Genomic DNA, 27,722 nt, shown 5'->3' on the forward strand with positions numbered 1-27,722 from the left:
CTGCTTCTCTCATAAACTGCACAGAAATGTCAACATTTGGGAGAAAGATAAAAACAGACATAGTGATGACTCTTTGTAAACCGTGTGGAGCAACAATCACCGGTAAAACCACGATGAACATGAAGCGACATTTGCAGACAAGTCATCCTGAAATTCATGCAAAGGTTAGCACATGTAAATGTTTTGTTTTCCAAACTAATGTTATTTTATTAACTGGCGTGTTTTCACCAAACTTGAAATACAACACAAGCTAGAAGAAACCAGGCCTGCCCTGTATTTATTAGAAGAGTGAACAATATTTTTTTTATCACACTTTTTAGAAGTTGGCACAACAAGAAAAGAAATGTGGTTGGCTCATTTGATTGACTGATCGACTATCAAGACTTTATTATCTTAAAACCTAAAGATAAAAAAAAATACACAGAGGAGATTCCTCAAGTCAAACACTGAGGGTCTTTGGTCTAATGTGCATCTATTGTGGGGTTCTTGACATGAACAAGCTCGAGAACTGCTGGTCCACTTAATGTCAGACATGGAAGAAAGGAGCAGAAATGTGCTGTAGATTAATGATAATGTTAATAACAGATTAATAAATGTTTCCTTCAGAAGTATATAATGAGTTTTGAAATTCTAGAGAAATTTTTAAATAATGCATTACACTTTAAAGGAGAAATCTGTAATATATTTTCTGTAATAAATCATAAAATAAACACGATATGTCATCAGAGATCAATGAAACATGTTAAGCTGAAATACTCGCTTCTCTGACATCAATGCTACAGCCGCACTTTCTTCCTTTGAAATTTCTATTTGTTTGCCCGTTATGCAGAATATTCATCGAATGAGTAAGCGTCTGTTCATGACTCATAAGAAATCATTAATAATCTTGTAGAAGCTGTAGATGTTTATAACCGTGAAACTGAAGAATATTTTAATGAAGTCTGGCAGGCAGTTAGGCAGGCAACTCAAACTCCAGAGTTTGTATTTTCAGAGCAGTGGGCTATAATGTTGCACACATCCTGCACTCCTGCAGTGCTCCTGCAGCTAGCACAGCTTTCCTTGAGGCTGGTGAGTAGGGGGGTGGGGGGAAACAAGTCTCATCAACCATAGATCATATATTAAATAGGATTTCAACCTATTTACTATACAGTCTGTGGCTCCAACTTGCTATTTGGACTGCAGTAGACATTTTTGCACAGGCAATTGCTACATACTGCTCCTTTAACTAACACCACTAGATTCAGACCACTAGATTCAGTCTAAAGATAGAAACTAGACTGAAACCAAAACGATTTAGATGACTGAAATATGACTAAAACTAAATGCCGTTCAGTCAAATACTAAAACTAAATCCAAAATTTACTGCCAAAATTTACACTGTGGCTCAGGGAAGGAAATGACAGCCAGGAAGACTTGAATAGATTCACCTATTGACTGCGAGCCCAAACTGTCAAGAGGATAATACTGGAAGAAGGACATTACAGTGAGGCACTTTGAAGGTGTTTAGATTGTCTTTGCATATTGACCTCTGCTGACCGGGTCCAGTTATTGACAGAAGAATCCTGGAGATTAAATTGGCCTAAACTATTGATTGGGTATTTTAGCCTGAATCATTCCCATTTCAGAGGGGGATCATTTGTACTGTATACCCCACTAATCTCTCTGACCCACTAATCATCAAGCCATTTATTTCTCCCTCTTTGTTTAGTTCTCCTTTGTTTAGCATTTATTAATTCATTAGAGCAACTTCTCATGCAGCTTAACTTAGACAGTGACTGGGGAGTCCTGTTTCTACCCGATAGCAATGTGCATTCCAGTAAAAATATGCCACCGAATATGCACCCAACATCACAATACACATGCCAATTACATATTGATAATTAAGCATTCAAACAAACAAACAGAGAGGAAATCCCCCATAATCACCAGGTTTTAATGGAACAAGTATTAGCTTGGTGTGGTTGGCCAGATAGCCTGCCTGCTAGATCAGAGCATAGCTGGGTTCGGGAGGGAGGCGGGGGGGTGTGTGTGTTTGGGGGGGTGAAGGGAGACACATTGGTGTCATTGCCTGGCATTGCAATCCTACAGGGAGAGGCGATGCCATTCTGTCGCCGCTGAACGAGCGTCGACGATGGCTGGCGCTAATCCAGACTGGATATACTGAGCTGCTTTTAAATGAAGATGAAAGAACAAAAGAGGAAATGGGAAATGTAAACTTTAAAAGGCCTGGCTTAGGAGCACTTGCTCTATGGCTGCCTGCTGTAGAAGCTCAAAAAAATGGATGCAAATCCATTAGTAGCCCCGGTTTCACAGTTATAAAAATACTTAAGGGGTTTTAATAGGAGCAACGTGTTAAACGTGTGGAAATCTGTTTTGATAACATTATTCATAACACTGGCTTTGCGCTGTGTGAATTAATAACACTTCATTTACAGACGGAAGAAAGCTGGCATGGTATTTCCAGTTAAAGAGATTAATTTTTAAACACCTAATTGACAGGCTGGGGTTAGGCAGGATAAGCAACAGACTATAAGGCTGCAGCTGCAAAGTCAAGGTGACTGGAATACTCAGAGAAAGGCTTTCAAAAAGCAGAATAGAGAGCAGAGAGGGAGGGAGTGAAGAGAATTAGTCCTCAAGCACTTTTCCCTCCGCCCACTATTCTTCCTCTCTTTATTAGGAATGATTTACTTTCTCAGTGAAAGGATATAAAAGCTCAAGTATAGCGGCGTAATTATCGCAGAGTGAAAATTTAAAGGTTTGACTCACAATGTCCTCAAGTCAGCGAGTAGACTGCCAGACGATAAGAGTGACTGTGTTCAACACTCGGCATGCAATCGGTTGTGTTTTATGGGCTTTGCCAAGGAAGAGCACACAAACAGCACTCGGCTCCGCAAGTCTGTAAACATGATGGACTGTGGCAAACTACTAGGGCTGGTGTTTACCTTGGCAGAGTCTGGCCCTGGCATGTCGGTAGCATCGCTTAATTACTGTTTGCATGTAAATACTAAATTATACAAACAACCGCACAGAATGTCTGCAAAAAGTACAGAAATACATATTCAGGGTCAACCTTATCTGTCTGCAACAGTTGCCACTGCGAAGATACAAATTGTTTTGAATCACAAATTTTCCACATTGTACATAATCTTCATAATTGTTTAACGCTGTTGTCCAAGGGCATTCGTGTAAATATGTTCCCGCAATCTGCATAATAGCAGATGCTCAGATATGTAAAACGCACCTTGTGCTCTCAGAGAGGAAGAACAGCAAAGGAAAAAAAAAGGTTATTGTTCAAAACAGTTTTATCTGTGATCATTAATGTCTCCAGTCAAGACTGAGAGATGATTGCTTTGATTACAGACCTGTTTTCCTGACAGTCCAGAGCGGCGTATATAGTAGAGCACTGGTGCCTACTGTGCATCTCTGGTATGGCTGAGTAAAGCACTTGTTCATTTGCAGTGAAGGGTAACATGAAACAGGCCTCAGCCTTCTGATGGACAGGGAGATTTCACCTTCGCCAGTGAATGATAATGCATTATTAAATTTGCCTCTCTGCTCACTAGATACACTTAGCTGACCACAGCATATTTATCTCCCCATCCGAGGCTCACGTCTTGGCAGGAGAAAGCATTCTGTCACTTTTGAGGCATTTCAAAGATTAAAAAGAACCTCTCTCTTTTCAACGTCCCTAAAAGCATCCCCCCTTTTCAGTGAAATGTGATTAGCAGGAGATGGTGTCACGCAATGGAACATTCATGAGGGGGAGAACAAATATCCAAATGAACTCCCATGTCCTCGAGGAATAGCCCCTCTCTGCACCATCAGCAATCTCTCTCACATGGGCCGGGGAAATTTGATTGATCCTCTATTGAATTATTTTTTTGCACTCTTTCATTTCAACAGGACGCACTGACAAGTTGTTTGATCATAAAGCATTATTGTCTGCCAAGTCACATTTCAGGGTTGTGATGGCTAATGATCTTGCCTCCTGACTTAGGGAAAGTCAGGTAGTCAGCATGTGTTTGAAGCTTGCAACGCCAAGGACATCGGGAGGACTGAACAAAACACTATGCATTAAAGTCAGAAAGATGAAGAGAAGGAGCTTACACTGAACATATCCAACTTTTAATGATACTGTACAGAGATACCATCAATGTCAGTGAAATATTTACACCGCAGAAAGAGCACGAAACGGATGCCGAAACTTTTCCCTGACCCAGAGTCCCCAAACTTCCTTTTTATCATTGCTAATGCTTATGCAAAGAAGGAGCAGAACAAAGACTACAAAGGCTAGAAATCACTTTTTTGTCTTTTTCATCTTTTTTCAAACTGTATCTCCCCTCGCTACATGAGCCCATCAGCGTCCACAGGTCCTTGCCCAAAGCAGCTGTATGTAATAGAGTGTGACACTGGTACCTGCTTCACTTCATCATTCAGACAGTAAACTGGGACTGCAGACAGTGCACAGAGCATGAGCCCTGAGCACATCAACTGGACATGCAGCCAGCATCCTGACAAAGAAAAGGCGTGGCAAATCAGCTTTGTCCGCTGTGGTCACACCAGTGCCCGAAGAATCAGCGACTGCCCAGTTGATAGCATGAATGAAAAGACGCACCCACTGTTAATTTTGTCTTTTGCAGATATATTGGCCCAGTGTGGGCCTGATGTGGGCCTTACAAAGATATATTAGTATTGGTGTATGCTTACTGATATAAAAACTTTTTTTCATGGATTACATAATGTGGAATACAATCCCTCAGGTGATTTAGATTTAGCAAAATTGGGAGGAGCTCCCCAGTAGGTGTAAATGCTGAGAAGCTACGCATCTTTTTTACAACCTGGCCCTAAACTGACTGACAGTAAAAATATTTCAGCAATTGAGGGATACTGAACAGTAGTGATGTTTATTTAGCTATTCATTTAATTTCTATTTATTAAAATATATTAATAATATATACATATATATCTATATATATATAAGAAAAGAAAAGAAGGTTCTCCATCGCTGATTGCCTTGGTATATGGTACTTTTGATTTCCATACATGATTTACTTTTCTCATTGTTTAACTACTTACTACTTTTAAAACAGAGAATATCTGTAATGATCCATAACTGAGTTGAACTGAGTATAACATGGCGCAGTTTGTTTTGTAAAGTAGTTCACATGATCAACCAGCCAATCGTGACGCATCTATAATGACTTGAGCTTTATTTTTATATGACATGACAGACTGTGTCAGGAATTCTAGCCTAGATGATTTAACTTAGAGCTGCAATGATTAATTGATCATTAATCAATTATTAAATTAATGGCCAACAATTTTGATAATTGATTAATCACTTTGAGTATTTTTTTTTAAGAAAGAAAAGTCTAATTTCTCTGATTCCAGCTTCTTAAATGTGAATACTTTCTGATTTCTTTACTCCTTTATGACAGTAAACTGAACATCCTTGGTTGGTGGGCAAATCAAGACATTTGAGGTCGTCATCTTGGGCTCTGGGAAACATTGAACAACATTTTCCACATTTTTCTGACATTTTACAGACCAAACAATTAATGGATTGATTAAGAAAATAATCAACAATGAAAACAATCAGCCCTACTAATCACAGTTCAAGGTGTGCTTACTTCTCACTGGAATTTTTACTGCCAGAGGAAATGTCAATGTCGAAATCCATTGCAGCATCATGAAACTGTCTGAGAAAATTATGACTTAGAAAACATTGACTAACTTTAGAAAAAAGTAAAACTCCACTGACTAAATCTTGACTACAACAACAGAAAAACGGAAGACTAAAACATTATTTAACAAACTACAATTTTCAATCAGTGACTAAGACTGAAATCAAATTAAAAACTCTTGTCAAAATTAACAGTGGATGAACCTCTGGGTGACATAATACACCACAAGCATCCATTTGTGCTAGGGAGGACATTATGAGTGCATCTCCTGTTGTGTCAACACGGATATATAAGGTTTACCAGGGAAGTGCCAATATCATATTACCAGTGAATCACCCACTTTTAAAATATGGTTTACAGAATCAGTTTACATACTGTAGTAGCCGCCGACTCTCCTGTCAGGCGTTTTAGCTCAGCGTAAAAGAGATGTGGCATGTTTAACTGCAGCAGGAGGGCTGAGGTAAAGTGGGGAAATTTGTTGTTGGCAAAATGCTTAAACTGCCACATGGTATTTACAGAAAACTCTTATACTTGGATGTACATACATATGGCTTGTGTTTCAAACACCTTTTCCCCGAGGAAATAAAATGATGTCAAGTGTTTGATGTCCAAAGTGAGTTTACAGCCAAAGGCTTCCGTACCTTTCAAATTTCCCCTTGTTTGTCAGCTACCTGCTGTTTCACGAGACAGAGGCTTGTCGGAAGCTATTGCCACAGACTTTCTGTTTGAAGCAATTCAATTAGTCACATGTGAGATAACACTTAGCTTTCTACTAGCCTTTTTTCTCACACACCATCTAATCTCTCCTCTTTTTCTTGGGCAAAATTTGGACAAAAAATAATCAAGTTCAAACAACAGCACCCCCAAAAAAAAACAGAGTAACCATCTGGTTGCTGTGCACTGGGTGACACAACTTTGGAAAACGGTCTTTTTTAGACAACAACAAACAGCCTTTGTCCTTCATCAGCAGAGCTGACATGAAAAAGATGAGACATGTTCATAGGATATGAGTGATGTGACATTATAGTGGCTGTCTCTGAGGTGTCTGACTATTTAAATAGCCTCCATATGAGCCGGGGCAGCGCATCCTTCCTCTGCGCCCACTGTGCTCTCGTCTAAGAGTGCATTGCGAGAGATTAATTTAATGCTCTGCCAGGATCATAAAGATCAAACAAGTGGAGAAATATCATTAAACCATTGGAATGTTATCTCATTTATCTAAACAAACTGATGCGATGAACAAGCCTAATTAAAAAGCTCACCATAAACAAAGCTTCGGATGGTGAGGCCTCTCCCCTCTTTAACAATGAAGCACATTTATTTTATTAATCTAATGCATCATGTATCATATCATTACAGTTCAATATATCTATCATTAATTTTATTCCCTTCACTTAAAGCTTTTATTGGAATTACTTTGGTTATTAGTTGGTTCTAATGTATTGGTTACCTCTGAATCTGGCTGCTACAATCTCTCTTATCTCGCTGCATAAACCTGTGCATGTTATTCAAATTGCCTCATTTATTATGATAGCTTCCTCATGTAAATTGTGCTGACTGCTCGCCCTTGCACAGTCCTCATTAGACTAATGAAAACCTTCAAACGAAAAAACTAAACAACCTGCCAAATAAAGGTCTGGGGTTATTATGAAAATTACAACTGTGGGAGCCGGGAGAAGCTCTCTTCATTAATTCATGCTCAGCAAATTGGTAACTAATTTAGTTGCACTCCTCTGCATTAATGGGTTATTTTATAAAAATGTTTTCCACAGCCCGAGACCTCTGGTGCACACACTGGAGAGCTCAGAATCCTAATCAAGTCCAGTGACATATTAGGAATTGACAATCTCAAAGATAATATAGCGTGTGTTTGCGGGTAGATGTGTGTAGGTCAACTAGCTAGAATTGGTGTGGATTGCCGGGTCATTTGCTTTCTTCTCTAATATTGCAAAGAAATTACAGTCCATTTGTGTTGATAATTTGAGTATGGAGGAGTCAATCCAGCTAAGAAAGAAGTGAGATTTCTGCTACATTCGGTTGATTTAGTTTGTGGATTCTTACTTAATTCTCCTTTTCTCTTTCTTTTTTTTCTGTTTGTGTTGCTCTGTTTGCTTGACAAACACACACACACACTCACACACACATGCATAGACAGTTAGACAGTTTGTGACCCATAAATTCAGCTCATGATCCTGCTAATTATTACTATTCGCTGCTTCACACCCTGTGAGCGAAGGTCTAACACTGATCTTCACGTCAGCCCAGCCAACAGGGAACATACAGCCCAATGATTTCCATAGTGGTTTTAATATCATTATCAGCCTCACCCCACCCTGCATCACCCAACACAGCACAGCACAGCACAGCACAGCACAGCCCGCCCCTGCTCTGATCAAAACCAACTGAGAATACTAAAATCTATTATTTGCTTCATTTTGTATTTAATCTGCCATTCTTGGTAGATTTCTATCTTTTTTTCTTTTCTTTTTTTACAAGCTGCAAAATAATAATGAACCAATGCCTGCAATTAATAATATAATTTTTTTTCCCCATCCAAATTCAGTATCAATGGACAAGATTGGAAATACCACATGTGCCCAAGTCTATTGCTGTTTAAACTTGGCTCATTATTGCCCACAATTCTGTACAAATATCGCTATTAACTCAGTATATAGAAAATTCTGATTTTAAATAAATTGATGATGCTAAATCTGTGTGAAAATCTGATTATACAAAACCTAATTATAGGGTTAACATTCAGTAGCTGTAATGATTAATGTTTTTATGATTATGAGATCTGAGAGCAGCTCTTTTACTTTTTTTTCATATTAATCCTTTATTCTTCCTGTTAACAAAATATTCTGAACTGTCCGCACCTGTTTACACCTGTTAACTGCAGTGTCCTATTACAGTAAAGGACATGAGGGCATGATAATGTAAAATCTGAGTTAAAACTAGTCTGAAACTTTCATAAAAAAAATTTACATCAAGATCAGTAAAATAAATTCAGTTTATCAGTACCACTGTACAATAGAATATGATTTATAAATGCTTTATAATTAGGTTATATAACCTAATATAAATATAAATCATTAATAAACAATTATAAACAAGTTGCAACTTTCTTTTAATCATTGATGTGGGCAAGATCCAAATACTGCTTACAACTAATTAAACTTTTGAATGAGTTTTTATCATTTACAACTGGCAAAGAGTGCCTTGTTGTAAAGTGTAAAACAATGCATGCTGTAAAAACAAAGGTAAACACTACTGCCAAAGCCTTAGTGTATGAATCTGGTAATTTGATATGTTAATTTGAAATATCAAACGAGACTTTTTGACTGTTAAGATGTGCTGATGGTGGTTAAATGCAAATATTTTGTTAACAAATATATGATAAAGCTAAAAGGTATAAATGCTGCTAATGGAGAAGACAGAGGAACCTTTGTAAGCAATGAGATCATTGAGCAGCAGATCAATGACGCTTTTTTATATAATGTGTTGTAACAGCTTATTAATAATTTATAATGGGATTACAGCCTAATTAATAACCTAATCATAAACCATTTATGAAGGTAGTTTTATCTATAGATTTATATTGTAAGAGATTTTCTTTACATGCCAACAAGTCATGTGTAATATAAATGTAAATGTAAAGCATCTAAACACAGTGACAGTCTTTCTGCGTAGTTTCAACAACACAGATTTCTCCAGCAAGAAAAATGTGTGCGACATTTCATCCAAACATTTATTCACACACAGACACATATATACCCACACATATTTACACTTACACATCGCACCTCTTCTTAAGTGCATATTTGATTTGTGGTCTCATTAGTTTAGAGTATTGTTATAGTGACACAATCTACAACTGGAATAAATTGAAGGTTGACTGCAAATCCTGTCAGAGGATTAACATTTCTAAAATGTTATTATCAATATTCAAGGCCTTATGTTTTAGAAATCATAAGTGTTTCTGTGGGTGAAAAAATACACAAGGCATGCAGAATATTTTCTGGTGGGTCTACAGTTAGAGCTGATGTTATCTTCCACTTCAATTGGTTGAAAAAAGTCTTTCAATCTAAGTTTATTACACTTGAAGGCAACCTGCTCTGACTTTGTGACACATTATTCAAATGTGGTTTCCACCGTTAGCTCAGGTGGTCCTCCTGCCTCCACTGTTATTCACTTGTTTAAGATTTTTCTGCATACCTGCTCTGCTCTCCTTGAAACCTTCATCTTTTGTTATCAGACTTAAAGCGATAGTTCACCCAAAAATGAAATTTCACTCAATATCTACTCACCCCTGTGCTGATGTGAGGATGGGTGAAGATCTCCAGTTCACAAAACACTCCCAGAGCTTCAGCAGAAAACAGCGTTGCAGCCAAATCCAGTACAATTGAAGTGAATGGTGACCAGTTTTAAAATGTAAAACAAGAACACAAAAAAACCCACAAAATGTCTCCATACTGCACGTGTAGTGTAATCCAAGTGTCTGTAAGCCACAACATTAAAATTTGACCCAAAAAGATGCCATTTAAACCATGTTTTTAGCCTAAATGTCAACTGTAGCCTCTCAGACCAGTTCCGCATGCAGACACCTGAAGCGGGTATACAAGCTCTCGCCCAAGCAGCGCGGCTGCAGCAAAGAAATAATGTTTCTATGTCAAAGTCCCCGGACATTTTCTTCTTAGTTGAAAGTTTGCAAAGTCAACTGTGCACATAACAAGTCACTATTTCTGAGCAGATCTCTCTCTGCTGTCTGAGTCGCTTCCAGGTAGCAGGTAAACACAGATGATCTCGTGTCACGCCGCCTTGGTTAGGGTTAATGCGTGTGCACGATGATCAGGTCTTAATGTTGCAGCTTACAGACACTTGGATTACACCACACCAGCAGTATGGAGACATTTTGTGTTTTTTTTGTGTTCTTTTTTTACATTAAAACTGGTCACCATTCACTTCAATTGTACTGGACTTGGCTGCAGCACTGTTTTCTGCTGAAGCTCCGGGAGTGTTTTATGAACTGGAGATCTTCATCCATCCTCACATCAGCACAGGGGTGAGTAGACATTGAGTGACATTTCATTTTTGGGTGAACTATCGCTTTAATTCCCAGATTTACAATTTATATTATAGGCTAGGAGTGTGTCTGTCATTTCATTTTCAAACACTGTGATCATTAAATAAGTAAAGCTACATTTTACCCTATTATCTGATATTGTGAGTTTTAAAAAAAAGTTTTTAAGTGAACGTATTGAAAATCCTTGTCAGCAAATGGTGTATAATGGTGACAACACCACAATATCAAACTTTGAAGGCCATGTCCATAATGTATTGTAAGCACATTCATAATAAATAAACTGCATATATACAGCTTTATAAAACTCTAAATCTTTATAATAATGCACGACCCCTTATTATAAGTTTTATAAGTGATAGACATAGTATATAATAAATTTAGCATTCATAATGCTTTATAGCTCCATACCACAGTGACAACAGTGTTTAATAGAAGAATCTGAGTCTTGGATTACACAACATGTTATAACTGTCATAATTTAACATAAGTTTCTGAATTGGAATAGTGTCTTATAAACATCATATAATTACTAATAACCTTGTTCAGCGCTGTCACTTTAATGAAAGCTCATTCAGTCATGCCATAGCAAATTATTGATATTTATAAGAGGTTATTACATTTCAGAAAGTTTGAATTGATAATCTGTTCCAATATGTTAGAGCCGTTCTCTGTTTGTCTTTATAACTGTGGCATTGCAGTGTGGCAATGTAGCATTACATGTGCTGTGTAACCAAGAACTCAGATCTTCTTTCTAACACTGCTGTCACTTTGGCATGGAGTTATAAAGCCTATGAATGCTGAACTACATTCTGCCAATAAATTCCCCTAAACCTAAAACACTGGACCTTTAATGTACTATTTTGTAAAAAAAAAAAAAAAAAAAAAAAAAAAAAAAAAAATGATGTATGCTTTTTTAAATGTTTTGATAACAACATTTATACAGCATAGACATGAACCCATAATGCATAAACCCACATTCATATTGAGGGGAGCATGCATATCACAGTTCTGCTTCTTGTAGCTGGAAAAAGTTGTAGGTTTCTTTTGCAGCATTTTAAAAAAAAGTCTATAAAGATCCTACAAGCTTGGCTTCAAATAGGTTTTTCGTAATAAAACGAAATATTCAAGAATTCATAAACTATTTTCAAAGTTAAAGTAGAAAAAGGTAGCATAAAGTTTTTTTGTTAAGAGTTTAACACTTGTAAATTCATCTATTATGCCTCATCAGGACTGTGTGGGTGTGGTGTGGTTTGATCAGATTTGATTTGCCTGGTATTAGATTTTGATTAAAATGTTGCATGAGTTATGCATGATTATAAAAATTAATACAGAATTTTTGTAAAGTCTTATAAATGCGTTATAATTTTGTATGAATGTGCTTATCCTGCAATATAGACATGACTTTAATAAACATTTTGTTCTTTTAAATGAAACTCGACCCACCTTTGTCAGTGTGCATCCTCTTGTGTGCAGCTGCTTCATGGCTCATGTCGTGGGCCAGGTCTCCCTCTTTAGGCCCAGGGGGGATGTTGGGGGACAGGCCTAGCAGGGCGTGGTTCATGGACAGGCCATTGTGGTGTGCCGCTGGGGAGAGGATGACAAAACAGGAATGACATTAGGAACATTACTAAGAAGACATATTTCTACTCTGTTATAACACTGTAAAAGAAAAAGTTGAGTCAAAATAAAACTCTTAGACCTATAATCTTTTGTTGAGATCATTTCCTTTTCTTCTTTAGATAAACTTGAATCTTTGAGTTTCCCTCAGATCCCCCAAAAATTGTTCACAGTGAGCAGTGAACCTGATTTGTCATTATTTGGGTGCTTGAAGAATGGTTGCAACTGAAAATAACAAACTATTATCCATTATTCACTTTCACTTTTATGAGTTTACTCAATGTAAATTATCTCAACAAAACGTTACTAATTTCTTTAGTTTCTTTCTTTCTTTCTTACTTTCTTATGTGCAACTAACTGTGTTGTGAGGTTATAAAGAGACGTACGTATCCTGTCTGAGGAGCTTTCTGTGTGGGCTGGGGAGCTGGACACACTGCTGCTGCGGTGGGACGATGGGTGACTGCCTGGCCTCCTGTGGTCTTCTAAGGAGGGAGCAGGGGAGGGACTGTCCGGCACACGTTCCTGCAACCCCAGCAGCAACAGAAATGCACACACATCCAAAATAAATATCCAGTGTAGATTGACACGTTTGAGGAGGAAGGAGGACGTCACTTTTAAACCATTTAGCATTTCGGCATTGTTGCTTTCTGTTTTAAAATTTACCTTTATAACCGAGGTGACCATTCTGGAGGGCAGACTCTGGCCCTGTGCTGCGGCGGCCATGTTTGCGATGGTGCTGAGGTGGTTCATCTGGCTCATCGCCATGGTGACAGAGGCTGGGGGCAGACTGACTGGGATCAGGGGGTGTGGCATCATCATGAAGGGGAGTTCCAGGCCTGAGACACATGAAGAGGTCGTTGGTTACTCAATGATGCATATTATGAGTGAGATATTCACAGGGGAAACTTCTGAGGGCCTGGCTGGAAACTCAAAACCTGCTGCTGTTAATTCAGCAATCAGTAATTCCCACCACTGAGATACCCTTTAAAATTGGTGTCCAATAACACTAAAGCTTTACACTGCCATCCATTAGGAAAAAAATGGAATAATTCAAATTAATCGCATCTCTGGTATCTTTCCATGTTAACATAATACACATAAATGTTTTACAACACATGTTAATAATAGATACTACTGCAATAATAATAAAGATAACTTTATACACAGTCACTCAAAGACCAAAGTTTACACAGCTATAAAAATGCATCAATTATTCTATGATGAATAAAAAGGGCACATTATGGAAATTATCTCAATATTTACATATAAAAAATATATCTGTAAAAACAAAGGCAATCTTGAAAGCCATTACCCAAATGACTAGTTAAATGTGCTAATGACAAACAAGTACCACCAGACCACAGTATGGCAATGACTTGAGGCTAATTATAGCAGCCTATATTCCCGACCAGAGAGAGAAAAAGAAGAGAAGAAGAGAAGTCACTTTCAGCGCGCACAATAATGGGATTTTCATTTCTTTCTCTTTTATATGCACAGAAATTATTCCATTACAACATCAGAGATATCTTACAAATGTTTTAAATTATTCAATTGCTGTCGAGCAATGGATGCCTAATTGGGAAAATTGAACCATTAGTAGTCCGAAAATGTAAAGAATGTCTAATAAAGATACCATAGGGGGTTCGCAGTTAGTCAGACTGTGGCCCTGCACTGTGCTTCTGAATGGCTTAATGAAAACAAGCCAACTTTCAAAGGACATGAGCGCAGACAGAAGGTCAAAGCTAGGTGTCTGTACCCCCCTCTCTACTCCGAACCACAGTACCCCCCCCCCCCATCCCTCCGCTCTATGGGGACTTTGAACTGGCAGGATCAAAAGTGACTGGGAACAGTTTGGTCTCATTCCTCCGCGCCACTCAGATGCTTTTCCTCAAATGCTTTAAAGAAAACCTCATAGACACTATTGGATCTGATTGAGCCTCTCTGTTGATTTTTCACTCCTTTTTTTTCTCTTTTTCTTGGCAGCCCAGTTCAAGGTAAAAAAAAAAAAAAAAGCTGCGTGAAAGAAAGAAGGGGAAAAAAAGATACTGCACTACAGAAAGCTGATCCACAAAACAACTCCACTCTTCTTTTTCTGACAAAACATCAGTAGCCAAAGGGCAAGGAGATCTGCATGGCGAAGCCTCTAAAGAGAAGGACACTGGTTGAAAATGAAAGGACATGAGAAGTACTCCTCTCTGTCATTCCCCTCCTTCCAAAAGAAGCATTGATTTCCATAAGAAAGATGGCATGCAGTTTCTCAGTGGCGAGTATTCCCAAACAATATAAAGCAGGGGAGATTAAAGAAAGGCGGAAGCCAAGCAGCACCTTGTATCAGCGCCTCTGCTGTAGCTCAGACTGAATCAATTACCACTCAGCAGGCTAAGCTCAATTAAAAAACACCACAGAGGGCCTGATTGCGGGGGTACTTACTGTAGGACAACATGGAGAGGTTTCGGCTACCTATCAGCCTTTCAAGGCCACTCAAGGGCCAGAGTGAAGAGACTTATTCTGCCTTTGAGGTGGATACATTACACCCATCCAATCAAACACAGCTACACGCATAAAGACACATGGACTCTAAGCAGGCAGATTTTCACCACATCAATAAGAAAAAAGTGGAGGATCAAGTCTACTTGTATCTTTGTTGTATCTTGTACTTGATGCTATATGGATTTTGGTGATGTGTCTCCACCTGACAGACAGCGCGCTGGGGAAACACTGAACCTCTGTTCACTCTAAGGGGTATTAGTCTCGCTTTCTGTGCCTGTCCAGCCCCTTTCATGTCACCCCATCCTAAAGCGGTGTTTCTCCCATAAAAGCCCATTCAGGCCACTGTAGGGGAATGTGCCACAGACCAACAAGGGTCCACCAAATCCCTTTATTTGTTGCTGAAAGGAGCCAGGTGAGGAGGATATTGGTTTATTCAGGGAATCTGGCATTTTTGCAAGAAGTTAAGTGTTTTTCACTTCATTCATATGCAATTTCTTCCCATTTGCTAGATTTATTCTTGCAAAATAAAAGGATCAGGAGTAACTAACTGCAGTTCAAAATCCTGTACAATTTGAGACGAAAATTAGCGTGTATATATAGGCTTTTGAAATGCAGCTAAACCTGCTAAAATTAGCCCTTTTTCCACTGATATTCATTGGAAAACCAGATGTCTGCAGCAGGACAGCAGAGAAAAAAAGTTATTGAAAGTGTCTGTATGTTCAGCTCTCAGTACTTTTGTAGCTTCTAACAGAATCTCTGTGGTTTGAAGTTTAATTTCTTTCCTGTGTTGCTGTTTGTTCTTTCAGGTATTTACTTTAGTTTAGAAGTTCATGTTCAATTTCAGCCTAATACGAGTTGTGTCAAGTTACTGCTGATGAAAACCCAACATTTCCTCATTTTGCTACTTCACAATAAAAGCTTTTAGATAACAAAATGCTGGGGACTTTCGAGGATTAAGAACTTCATCCACTGCTCAGACAGTAGACTAAAGATGAGCATGTTATCAGTTAAATTCACACCTTCAAGTGTGTATAAACTCTGCTTGTCTGGGCTGATGAACCGAGTCAAACTGAGTCAAGTCAAGCAGCACATGTATGAAAAAGGAGGAAAAGAGTCAGAATTACTGATGGAGGTGACAGTCCTTCGTCGCCTCTGCTGAAAAGGGGCTAAAATTTGTGCATCTATGGCAAGTTTACATCACTGTCATTTGGAGCTGAAGCCAATAAATACCTATGACCACTGCACAGCCATTTGACCCAGGAACAGGGCTGGGTACCAATACTTTTATGGTACCAATTGAATTGCTTCAATACTATCAAGTATCAAATTATCAAAAAAAAGCTTCGTCATATGAAACCAAATAAAGGAGTTTTGACAGTTATTTATATTTTCAATATAGTCCAAAACTGTACAGATATTCTGCCAGTTTCATTTTAATCCAGTTATCCAGGTTGAGTAAAGAGCTCTGAGTAAAAACTAAACGTTTCTGATGATTTACTAAAATTTGTATGATATCGTTAAGGAACCAATATCAAAGCCAAGGCTTCTGTACCGTTATTGAAAACTAAACGGTACCCAGCCCTAACCAGGAGTGAATGTCAATTGTACCTTTTCCCACTGAAGAAAAAAGCTAGATATTAGTAGGTGTCAGTGGGTTTTCGGTATAGTGTAAAAGGGGCTTTGGTTGTAATAACACTCTGGGATTTTTGTGTTTTTCTTCTCTAAAAACAGAATCAACAAGCATTAGTCAGACTCATTAATCACCTAGATATTGTGCAGATATTCCAGTGGGCAAACCGTTAGAAACATATTTGTCAGTTTGTGTTTATCTCCGATACAGAAGTTCAAACTTGATGAGAGGTGAATTCCCACAAGCACCCCCCCACCTCTCTCCTGAAGGGCATAAACAATGCATTTGGAGTAATTTACCTGAAGTAAGCCTGAGGGACCTGCAAAGGTGAACTCCTATTTACCATCATTAAAACTACAAATCACTTAATACCAATATAAACAGCTCAGCTATTATGTCGTGCAGTGCTTGGGAGTTCACGCATGGATAAGCAAAGATCTGAATCGCAGAGGATGAATTGAATGAATTAAAACAGCCCTCGGTAACAACATGATTAAAAAGCTGTTACATCAGAACCAAACCGCACGGCTGACGCTAGGTCCGATACTTAAAAGAATCACACCGCAAAAAGATTGAATGTTGAATGTTTTAAAATGATTAAAAAGAGAGCAGTAATTTATTTTGATGACAGAAATGATAACCTGCAGTGATTTGTGCAGCAGTTAATCTTCATCTAAACAGGACTTCAGCTTCTCTGGCCGTCTAACCCTACAGAGGAAAATAAGAAAAAAGGAACTAAGCCATTGTCATTGAAAATGGTACAGAGGTAGCAGCCAGCCCCTTACCCTTAACTCTGTTGTGGACAGATTTCCCCTGACAAAAATTAAACTAGCTCCTACTTGGCACTTTATTATCTCTTCAACTGAATGATTTATTGTTTGTGGAGCGAAAGAACCAAAGAGAGGGGGAAGATTACATTTCCAGCCAAAGCTCAGGCCTGATCTCGTTTTTTACTCCCTCTGTCCAGGAAAAAAGCTCCCGACAAACAATAATGTCAGCTGTAATTGATCGGAGGTCGCCGGCTGGGCCTGCAGTAAAAGCGCACTATTTAAGCGACAATCGGCCCCGCGCTCTTCAGACGCTGGCTAATGAAGCTGTCTGTCTGGGCTATTTACCTTCTCTTAAATGGAAGGGGAGAGATGTACTGTAAGAGACAGGGCTGGAGAGGATCTGCCTCTCGCTCCCGTGAAATAGGACCTGCACATGCCTCAGGAATGTATAATTGGTTGGCGCAGCCAAAGCTGGGGATCCGGTGCTAATTAAATGACTTGTTTAAAGCCTATCTGTCTTTGTTTGGGAGGCTCTGGGCTTCAGAACAATGCATTGTAAATGCTGTTGTCAAACAAACATTCCTGGTTATCCTTTGATTTGAATTGAACAAGACAAAGGGCTGATTTGCTCGGCGCTAAGCCTTTGGTTTTCATGGCGTTGAGATATTTTTTCCCCTCTTCTGATCTGTCAAACTAAACAGGACCATTCCAGTCAAGCAAGCTAAATGAACTGACTCACTGCACAATGCATATGCAGTCCGCCACTGCAAAACAATTTCAGTTTTTCCTCCTAATTGCGCTTGTAAAATGCCCCCATGTCGTGTATGTATTTCTCCAACAAAGGTGAGACGGCGGCGCACACACATGGAGAGCCTTTGTTGTGGTCGTATCAAGGGTTTGCACACCAGTCCCCCAAAAGGAAATGAATGGCTCATGACAAAGTGTCTGTCATGCGGCAAGACATTTAGAGGTCTCTCCGTAGCACTAATCAGCTATTCATCTTTACCATAACTGTTAATCTCCTCCGAAAATCAGAAGACATGGAGGGGAGCCTTACAGCCATTAGATCAAACATACGACACAGCCTCCATAAATATGTTGCCTGGCATCGCGGTGCCACTTTACACAACACAAGCACATGCTTACATATGCACGGAAACACAACTGCTCCCACATTCACATACACACACACACACACATGCAAACAAGAAAAAAACAGACACACACAGATGGCAGGTTCAGTCAAGGCTGGTGAGTCCTGTTTCTCATTAAAATGGGGGGAGAGAGGAAGGTATTAAGCTTTGATGTAGCCACCCACAGCCCCTCAGTGTCATTGAATGAAACTTTGAAGCCTTTTGTGTTTACACAGTTAATGTTGATAATAAAGAAAACATCTTGCCTTTGTTAAATACCTGCTGCACACTCATATAAGCGCGCACACACACCAGCAAATGGACACATAAAAAGAGTACATGTCGCGGTAACAAGGAGAGGTAAACATGAAAACATACATGCTCAGACAATGATGCCGTATAGATAATTGTGTATAGGTATGTACACACATGGAGTCAGCCAGTCGTAAAAACACATGCAAACAATATCTTTTTACGTTCCAAGAGCTGTGATGATTGGACACATTTCAATCTAATTCACATCAACAAACAAAACATTTAGCATGCAAGGATAAAGAGATACACTTTCCAATGATTCAGTTGGGCAAAGATTTCTTGCCAAGATGCCTAATGTAATGTAATGTAAAAGAAGCCATGATAAGAAAACATTTCTGGTTTGATGAGGTAACATAATTGCTTTCCTACCCAAACCACTGGAGTGTAACATGTGGTAGAAATTATCAAGGAGACAGACAGAGGTGTTTGTCCTTTAAGTGTATAAAATCTAAGGCAGGCAACTTTTATAGGATAATTTAAATCCTTGGCTCTAATGGCACGCATTCCTTATGAAAATTGAAAGATCAATCATCTCTGTGGCAGATCTGTTGTTAAAAAAAAAAAAAAGTTCTTCCTATCTTTGAAGAGAAAATGCTAAACACGTTTCGCTGTCGCCCCACCCGCACCAGCCCCAGTTTTAGCTGTCTGTTTGTCTCTTTGCTGAAAATGTTAACGAACAGGGCAATAATCAAGCCATATGCTTGCATGTGGCAAATCTCATTACAGTAAATGACCTTTACCAACCAATGCCAACATCCTTGTGCTTGATAACACAGAGCATATAGAGTGGTGGTAGTGGTGGTGGTGGGGGCAATGGTGGGTTTAGTTAACGCGATCATGCACATGGCTGGGGGTGGCCAGGACAGCCAGGCCTTCAGGACACATTAGCAAACGCCGGTTGCTTCTCTAATTTGGGTCGGAACCGGGCTCACTTTACATTTGTCACACATCACTCTTGATGAATACGCAACACCGGCGTGAGAGCACCAACATCTGATCGCTGACAATAAGCCGTGGCACGGAAAGTGCTGCGAGCAGAAGAGGAGAGCAGAAGGAGAGGAGAGATATTACTAGCAGCTGTTACTACTGCGGGTGCAATATATTCAAGCCCAATCAATAAAGCTCCTACAGACAGTGACACCCAAGCAGACAGAGGAATCATTTTCATCTGATACTTAGCAAAGGCTCCCCTTTTAAAAAGATTGCTTTCAGTCAATGACAACCAGTTGTCATTTGACTAAGGCTCCTGAAATGAAATATATTGACGAGCGTTATCAATCAAGGCCCACTCCACCGTCATATCACTTCGGTTGAGGGGATGGAGGGGGGAGTGGGGGGGGGATCGGTTTGCATGTGGTCATCAGATCATCTGTTTTAATTACAAAATTAGCATCACTACCTCCTGTGCTCTCACTTCCTCCATGACAATCACCTCATGAGAGAAAATCAGTAATGCAGTGTATAGTTTACAGCTGTGCTAATGAGTTCAAGGTGAACTGACTGTCACATGTGAATTTCATTTTATCACTGCAGTCCAAAAAATGTCATTAGTCTCAACACATTATACATCTTAAGCCCCTGCACTGGATAAAACAACCCCACTAACACCCTCTTAAAGGTGTGTGCGCTTGACCGCTCGTCTTTGGTCGCGCATCTCAACTGTGGATTTATTTCCAATAAATTCTTCACAATAAAAGTTCCCTGTGCTATTTAAAAGTTTTTATTATGAAGTAGCCAAATCAGGAAATATTGTGTTTTCATTAGCAGTAACTTATCACAACTCATATACAGCTGAAAGTGAGCATATAACAGTAAAATAAAGCAGAGATCTGAAAGTAGTTAGTTCTAGTAGTAGTAGCTAATTCTGAATTCTGAGGTTAGATCTTTAAATTTATGTCCAGAATTTTTCGGGCTGACCTGAAATCACCATAAAAAACCAGTGCGGATTAGCATTTAGCATTATCAGTGCACTTGATGAGAAGACCTGCTCTGTTTCATTCACTCGCAAACATATGTTTAACAGCTCCTTCAGTCCAAATCAGCCCGGCAGTTACTCTTCATTTCCTGTTGCTGAAGAATTTTTTATTTTTTATTTTTTTTTGCAGATTGAGAAGAGGAACTTGATTCTGTTCTGGCTCTGGTGGCTCAGACATGTATGTCTGTACAGGTCCAATAAAGCTGCTAGATGGAGCATCCATTTTTCAGGTCCTAGTGGTATTTGACACTGAGACAGCGCCAGCGGACACACCCCCAGCATTTCAGAGCAGAGAGAACTTCATGATTTTGAGACCTAATTTTATATAACTGGCAATTTTTAAATAATTCAAATTTGGCTGAGTGGTTGGTTTTTCTATGGTATGATGCAGAACACATATTTGTTTGTTTTACATAGACTGAGTACATGGGTAAAATACAAAAATAACATAATGTTGAGGTTATTTCAATTACTTTCTTAGGGATTCTGGACACAGTTTATCAAGAAATACCTTTCTGTGTTTGTTCGCACTGTGAAGGACATGCTGAGATTGTGAAATTCCTTAACATTGTTTGAACTTGCTCACTCTCTTCCTCTTTATCTTGGTCCCAGCGGAGAGGCTGTGTGATGGTGAAGATGTCTGGGCTCAGTGTGGCTGATAGCTCTATTTGGATGAGGGTTCCCATATCATAATTGAGAAGAAACACCTTTCGGTTCAGGCAACCGACAGAGTGCTTTCGTGGAACAGAACCAACTATTTCGATCACACAAATGCTCTTTGATTCTCCGCCTGATTGCGGCATAGCTGGGCAGTGGAACCTTTTTACAAGGTAATCACAGTAAGAGAGATTGTTATTTTGTTGTTGTCATCACCGTACAGTCATTACTGTTACTGTGTACACGGCAATATTATTACACTACACTAATGTTTCCTCTTAGACATAATCATGGTGAAATGAGAGCACATGATACCCAGGCTCTAATGCTGCACCATCCTAGCTGTGTATGTGCAAACTGCTCCACATTGTACGCAATTACACACCATGCATATTTCACATTACTTCAACCTGCGAAAGCTCATCATCACTGAAAGGTTGAATGTCATTTATTACACGTATCACATTTACACCAAGTGACATTGTCTTTTCAAATTGTGTTGATCTCTTCACTTTCAAAGGTCAGCCCCTTCCCTGGCTAAATTCAACCTGACAGAGAATAGTGAGGAGGGGACAGCCGAACGCATGCATCACCCCCGCATCAAAGCGCTCCAAATTAATCTATCCAATTAATGAAGAATGAGGCCTAATGTTGATGAGGGATGACAACTCGACTGGTCAGTTGTTTTTTATAGCTCTGCTCCTGCTATTGTGAACTAACCACAAGAGACAATCAAACAAATATTTCCATGACACGAGGTTTGTCTCGCGTGTTGTCTCTCCTTGTGTCTATTCCTCCGCAACTCCGCTGCCACTCAAAGATGATAGAACTTGATATGGATCATTACGGAAATAATGTTTAATCAATTCCCCCTGTTATTGTAATCTATTTCTGCAGTTGTCTGCGTTTGTGTATTTTGCAGCTACATCAGTGTGCCTCACAATTTCCCAATCATGCATATTCAAGTATTACGCTGATGCTTAACAGGCGACGCAACTGGAATTAGAACGAGGACATTAGACTTCATTAAAAAGAGAAATGATTATCAGGTTTATCTTTTGAAATGTCTATTAAAATGTGTGTGTCGTTCTTCACTTATCTGTCACCTGGCTCCCATGAGCCTGGCAGACTAATAGAGAGATGGTGAGGGCCAAAGCCCAAGAGAGAGACAGAGACCCATCAAGCTCTTTACTCAGGCTGGAAGGCTGTCTGTCTGCTCTGCCACTCTCTTGTCTAGCTCAGTGTGTCTGATTCAGTTTGCTGCCACTGCTCCCCTCTTCCTCAACAACTGCAAGCAGCTCAAACAGACCCTTTCCTCTCCGGTGCAGCCTCAATGTCCGAGTAAAATCAAAACAAACCACTTTGTAAACGCGTAAAATCAGGCAGGACAATAATCTGTGGCAGCGAAAGAGGTGTTATGATATGTTCGTGAAATGAATTCTATTCAGCCTATGGCTACAATCTAGTCTCTCTCAAGAGCTTCGGCTGACAAAAGCTCCCACAAGAGAGCTAGAGAGGAAGATGGATGAAGTTGCCCCTAGACACTCATATCAGGTCAGTATGTGCTTTATCCCCTAATGGTTAAGGTTAGGATTGAGTAGGGGGTGATACCAGATCTGAGCCTGAGGGCCATTGTTCTGTCTAGAGGAGCAGGAAGTAGCCACCATCCTCCATCATGGCCCACATTTAGCTGCACTGGGCCACCAGCACTAGTGCAGCTAGCAGGTTGGAGCATGCAGCTAGCTAGTTGGATGTGTCCTTCCACCCAGAGAGCTTTATTATTAGAAAGGACATAAACAGACTAATTAAATCGCAGCAGTGGAGCTGGGCTGACAGCTGGCGCAGAGAGTGTGACCAAACAGATCCCTATCAAAGTGCAGGAGCCAGTGTCTCTATATGTGTCCTGCTTTTGTGTGCACGGCTGTCTGTGTGTCCGCTGACACGCATGCCTGTGTGTTCAGTAAGTATACATACGTGTGCGGTTGTTAATTCCACCCATTTCGGACTTGTGTTTATTTTATAATTGATGACTATCATTTTTTCCACTGTAATTGCATTCATACACACTGTCATCTTAATGTCTTATTTATCTGTCTAGCGCAGAGCACATTGACATTCACTGATATGATCCAAAATGGTACAAATGCTATCCAGCAGAGCAGTAAACACTCCAGTAATTAGTGCGTGGTCTCCAGGCTGACTCCACTCAGCTCTGCAGCATGGCCAAGCACGGACCCCATATAGAGAGGAGCCTAGTTATGCATTGATCTTAGAAAATTAAGGCTAACTGCCCCAGATTGCAGCGTCTTGATGTACCTTCTGGAGGAGCAATGTACTATACTTGTATTGTTTGTAGAGTAAACAGGATGATTTGGACTCGCTGTGCTTTAAAATGAATACATCTTGAATAATTAATGATGGCCCCTTAAAGCGTTGTTATCTGTGTGACCGCAAACATAAAACCACTGATGATGAGAAAATATGGTTTTAACAAGTCAATAATGGTGAGTGCAACAGGAACGGCCTAATCAATGAGGCTGCAACGTTTGCAAACAAGGACTTGAATTATAACGCCAATAATTGATCTCTTCCATTTTTTCCTCTCTCCTTCGCGTGATGTCATTGTTTATTGATTGCTTCCTGCCTGTGAGGGATGATGGGAAGTTTCTGAGTTTGTTTTTGCTATGACTTTTGCCCCCCCTCCCCTCCCTCACCACCTTTCCCTCCTTTCACCCCCCTCCAACACTCACACCCCTCCCCGTCTCCATTTGAAATTTGCAAGCTGTAGCACCAGCTTAACCAAAAAGGATTAAGTCCCATACCCAACTGAGAACACAGATAATGCTCAGTAATTGGTAAAAAATGAAGATGAATGGGACAGCTAGATAAGGACCAATTAGCTGCTGGGAGTGTACAGCTGTGGTCTCCTCACAGAGCGCTCTCAGGGGCCAAGGCCCCCTCTTTCTCTCTCTCTCACGCGAGCACGCACACACGTGCACACGCTAACACACACGCAAACATGCGAGCGTGAGGGTGGGGCTTGCAGAAATTAGCCTGATGACCCTGGGAAGAGAGAATGATGCCTCCTCATCATCTCACCCAGAACCTCTTCTCTCAACTCTCAGTCAGGCAACACTCCAGGTACCTGTCACCAGCCGTCCAGCCTCAGCCTAGCATGTGGCTCTCCTCTGCTCCCTGTTGGGCGCAGGCAGCCTGGACTGAAGCCACAGATGTGAGACAAAGGGCTGTGAAGAAGTGTGCGCAGAATTTAACTGCTTACACAGTTTAGTTGCGGCATTACAGGTGTAGGGATGATTCAAAATGTACAGTCTAATTACGGCTGGGCAATATGGCTCATAAATAACTTCTTGATATTTTGAGGTAAAATTGTGATCTATAATATATATCTCAATATACACATTTTTTTAAAACAGGGGTCTTTAACTTTTTCAGGCCATGGACAGAGAGACAGAGCAGGGGCCCCTTACTGCAAATAAAGATAGAACAGTAGGAAAATTTTATATCATGATTACCTGTATTATCACTGTATTGTTAAATTGTGTTAAAAATGTTCAAAGTACACACACTGAAATCATTTCAGCATCTTTTATTTTGAAGACTTTGAAATGAAATGTCCTTCATGGCATCAGTGTTTTCATTGCTGTTTTCATATTGGCAAAATGTACATGCACAGTTTGCATTAGTTTTAACTGGTTCAGTGCTGGTTTTGTGTAATAGTTCCAGCATAATATATACTTTTTTCCTCCAGAAACACATTTAACTTTAGACTATCTAAAAATACTTTTATATTTAAAAAAAAAAGGTTAACTTCATGATGAGATTTTTAAGACATCACAGTAAATTCTAACATGTTAACTTTATAGAAAAAAACAACAACAAAGGAAAGTGATTACCTTGGTAAAAGTAAGTAAAATAACTGTGTCAAGTTGTGCATCACAGTTACCAACTTTTTTGTTGTTGCAATTTGGATACTTACTGTTATTTATTGATTCATGTGTAGTCATTTCACTTATTTTCTGATCTTAATTTTGGGCTTATATTGTATTTTATTGTCTCATTGATATTGGATGATTTAAATTGCTCCTAGGAAGAAAAGCAAACAATGGCAATCCAAATAAAGAATAAAAATTAAAGAACGTAAAAACCAAGTAAATATTATAGAATGAAACAAGTATGAAGGCAAAAGGAGTGAAAACTAAGTGCACACAAGAAAAATCAAAAAATAAATAAGGTTAAAGGTACTATTAAATTTAAGTAAGACCAATGTTTGCATTTACAGTGCTGTCAAAATTGTATTCAAGATATTTTAAGGCTTAAGATTCAGATAACTGGGTTTTAAACTTTTTAAGACTTTTGTATAAGAATGACTTGGTGCACCGAAAATGAACGCAATGAGGTTTTTGATAATAATTATCAGTTATGTGGATGTAATGACTAAGTGGAATAAAGGCAGGTAATACTCTAATAAAACAACTAGGACAGTCTGGTAAGTTCAGAAAATCACATTAATTTACTGTAATGGAACCTCTAAAACCAGGAAAAGACAACACTAATGTCATGTTTATCAGTCTAAGATGATATCTTAGTCTTATATCTCAATATCATTATAATATCAATATATTGCCCAGTCCAGACAGTTAGTTGTGGCTGTTGTGTCTCCTCTTTTCACAGCGGCTCTGTCTGTCTGCAAGTTATTTGGTCGGCATTGTCGTGGCATCATCTGGCTGATGACAGTGGAATTCCCATATCTAATTACAAACAGGATTTCGGCTCCATTAGACTTGTGTGGTGAGGAGTCAGATGAGTGGCAGGGCATCACCCAGTGGCCAAAGAGAGACAGAGGGTGAAAGACAGAGAAGTAAGTGAGACAGAATAAAAAAAGGAAGAAGAAGAAGAGAGACAGAGAAAAGAGGACAAGGGTGAACACCGCCTTATCTTTTCTTCCCACTCCTTTTCCGCAGGTCTAAGAAACACTTTATTTTCCTTCCGCGGCTGAAAAAAAAGCAATTCCTTCTCTTGAAATTGGCAGGTGTTTGTTAGTGGGCAGCTGACAATATTTTCTCTCCCAGTAATGAAGGTTGTGGCTGGGGTCAATGCACTGGGAGGGAATGGCAGGCTGTTTATCCCCCTCAAGGCCCAGCGCCACACGTGTTTTGCTTGGTCTGTGATCTGTAATTGTGGCATTTCCTGAGAGGCGCAGGAACAATCCACATTGTGCTTTGAGAGGGCTCCCTCTGCCCAACTAAAGAGTGTGTGAGGGAAAATCAAAGAAAGACACCCCCCACACAACTCTCACTCTATCTATCTTTATATGTTTCATTCTCTCAGCTTTTTATCCCCCATATACTCCCACAAACATATCTATTTCTCTCTCTGTTTCTCACTTAGTTGTTTGGTTATTTTGGCTGAGTTGAACTGGCTGTTTTTTTTTTCTTATAATTAATAACACTGATGCAAACAGCAAGGTCTAATTGTGATGAATATTTAATGCGAGGGAGAAATATTAGCCTGTTCAATTTACATCAACACAAAGACAGCGACAGGCAATCCAACTCTACAAACAGAACAGAGTGTCCTTCACTGGCTGGCTTCGCTTTGCTTTGCTTTAAGCGCTTCACAAAGATCTGCTTCAGACAAACACTGAGATGAGGCACCTGTATTTTAGCCCGAGGAGGATTTTTTCAATGGGTTTATGTAGTAGCTCTTTATGATTAAATGGATCCCTGTCCTTAGTGGTATTATCAGAAGCACGCTCATTATCATATCAATTCTTATCGTGGTCGGTAACATCATTTGTGTAAGTAAACACATCCGTTTGTTGAGTCTTAGTTTAAGCTGGATGATTATAAAACTGCAGTCCATTTCCTCAGCGCAGCTGTGGTCTGAGTCTCTTCAAAACAGCATGAAGTCATACCCCAGTCAGCACTGGGAACAACAGTCAGTCCAGTCCCAACAAAGCCACAGCCAAATACAGTTCCCCCTCTGCCCACTCCATGCTATATCAGTCAAGTGATTTATATGTTTGGATTGCTTCTGGATAAAGGGCTTGAGAGAGGACATATTAGGTGTTCACACTCCAAAATAGTTTGTGACAGCAGGCCAGAGTGAGACACTTTTGTGATGTTAAAGTTGCCATGAAATGGAAATCGGAGCGCTTTTTGTTTCCACATATTGACGTGTTTCCTATTGTCGCAGTGACCAATAGTGCTGAACAAGTGTTAACGCTACGCCTGTTTCCAGTGAACATGGCGAGACGGGGACTGAACACTTGAACACCTCGGAGACTGACAGATGTTTGACGACAGGGAATACAGTAACAACGGCAGTTTTCTTGTCGTATCTGGCTC

General features: G+C 39.6%; 1 protein-coding gene across 2 annotated transcripts in view; it reads right to left on the reverse strand.

The window, feature by feature from the left end:
* The window catches only part of dachd (dachshund d), a 134,393-nt gene that overhangs the window by 22,603 nt on the left and 84,068 nt on the right, over nt 1-27,722 (reverse strand). For both annotated transcript variants that reach the window (XM_084724873.1, XM_084724874.1), the window contains exons 4-6: nt 13,048-13,220; nt 12,771-12,906; nt 12,211-12,351 (exon numbers count right to left, since the gene is read on the reverse strand). In XM_084724873.1, the coding sequence (XP_084580999.1) occupies nt 12,211-12,351; nt 12,771-12,906; nt 13,048-13,220 (450 nt within the window). The remainder of the gene's footprint in view (nt 1-12,210; nt 12,352-12,770; nt 12,907-13,047; nt 13,221-27,722) is intronic.

This window comes from Lutjanus erythropterus, chromosome 8, assembly GCF_056507025.1.
Source record: "Lutjanus erythropterus isolate fLutEry1 chromosome 8, fLutEry1.hap2, whole genome shotgun sequence".
NCBI classification, from domain to species: Eukaryota; Metazoa; Chordata; class Actinopteri; order Lutjaniformes; family Lutjanidae; genus Lutjanus; species Lutjanus erythropterus.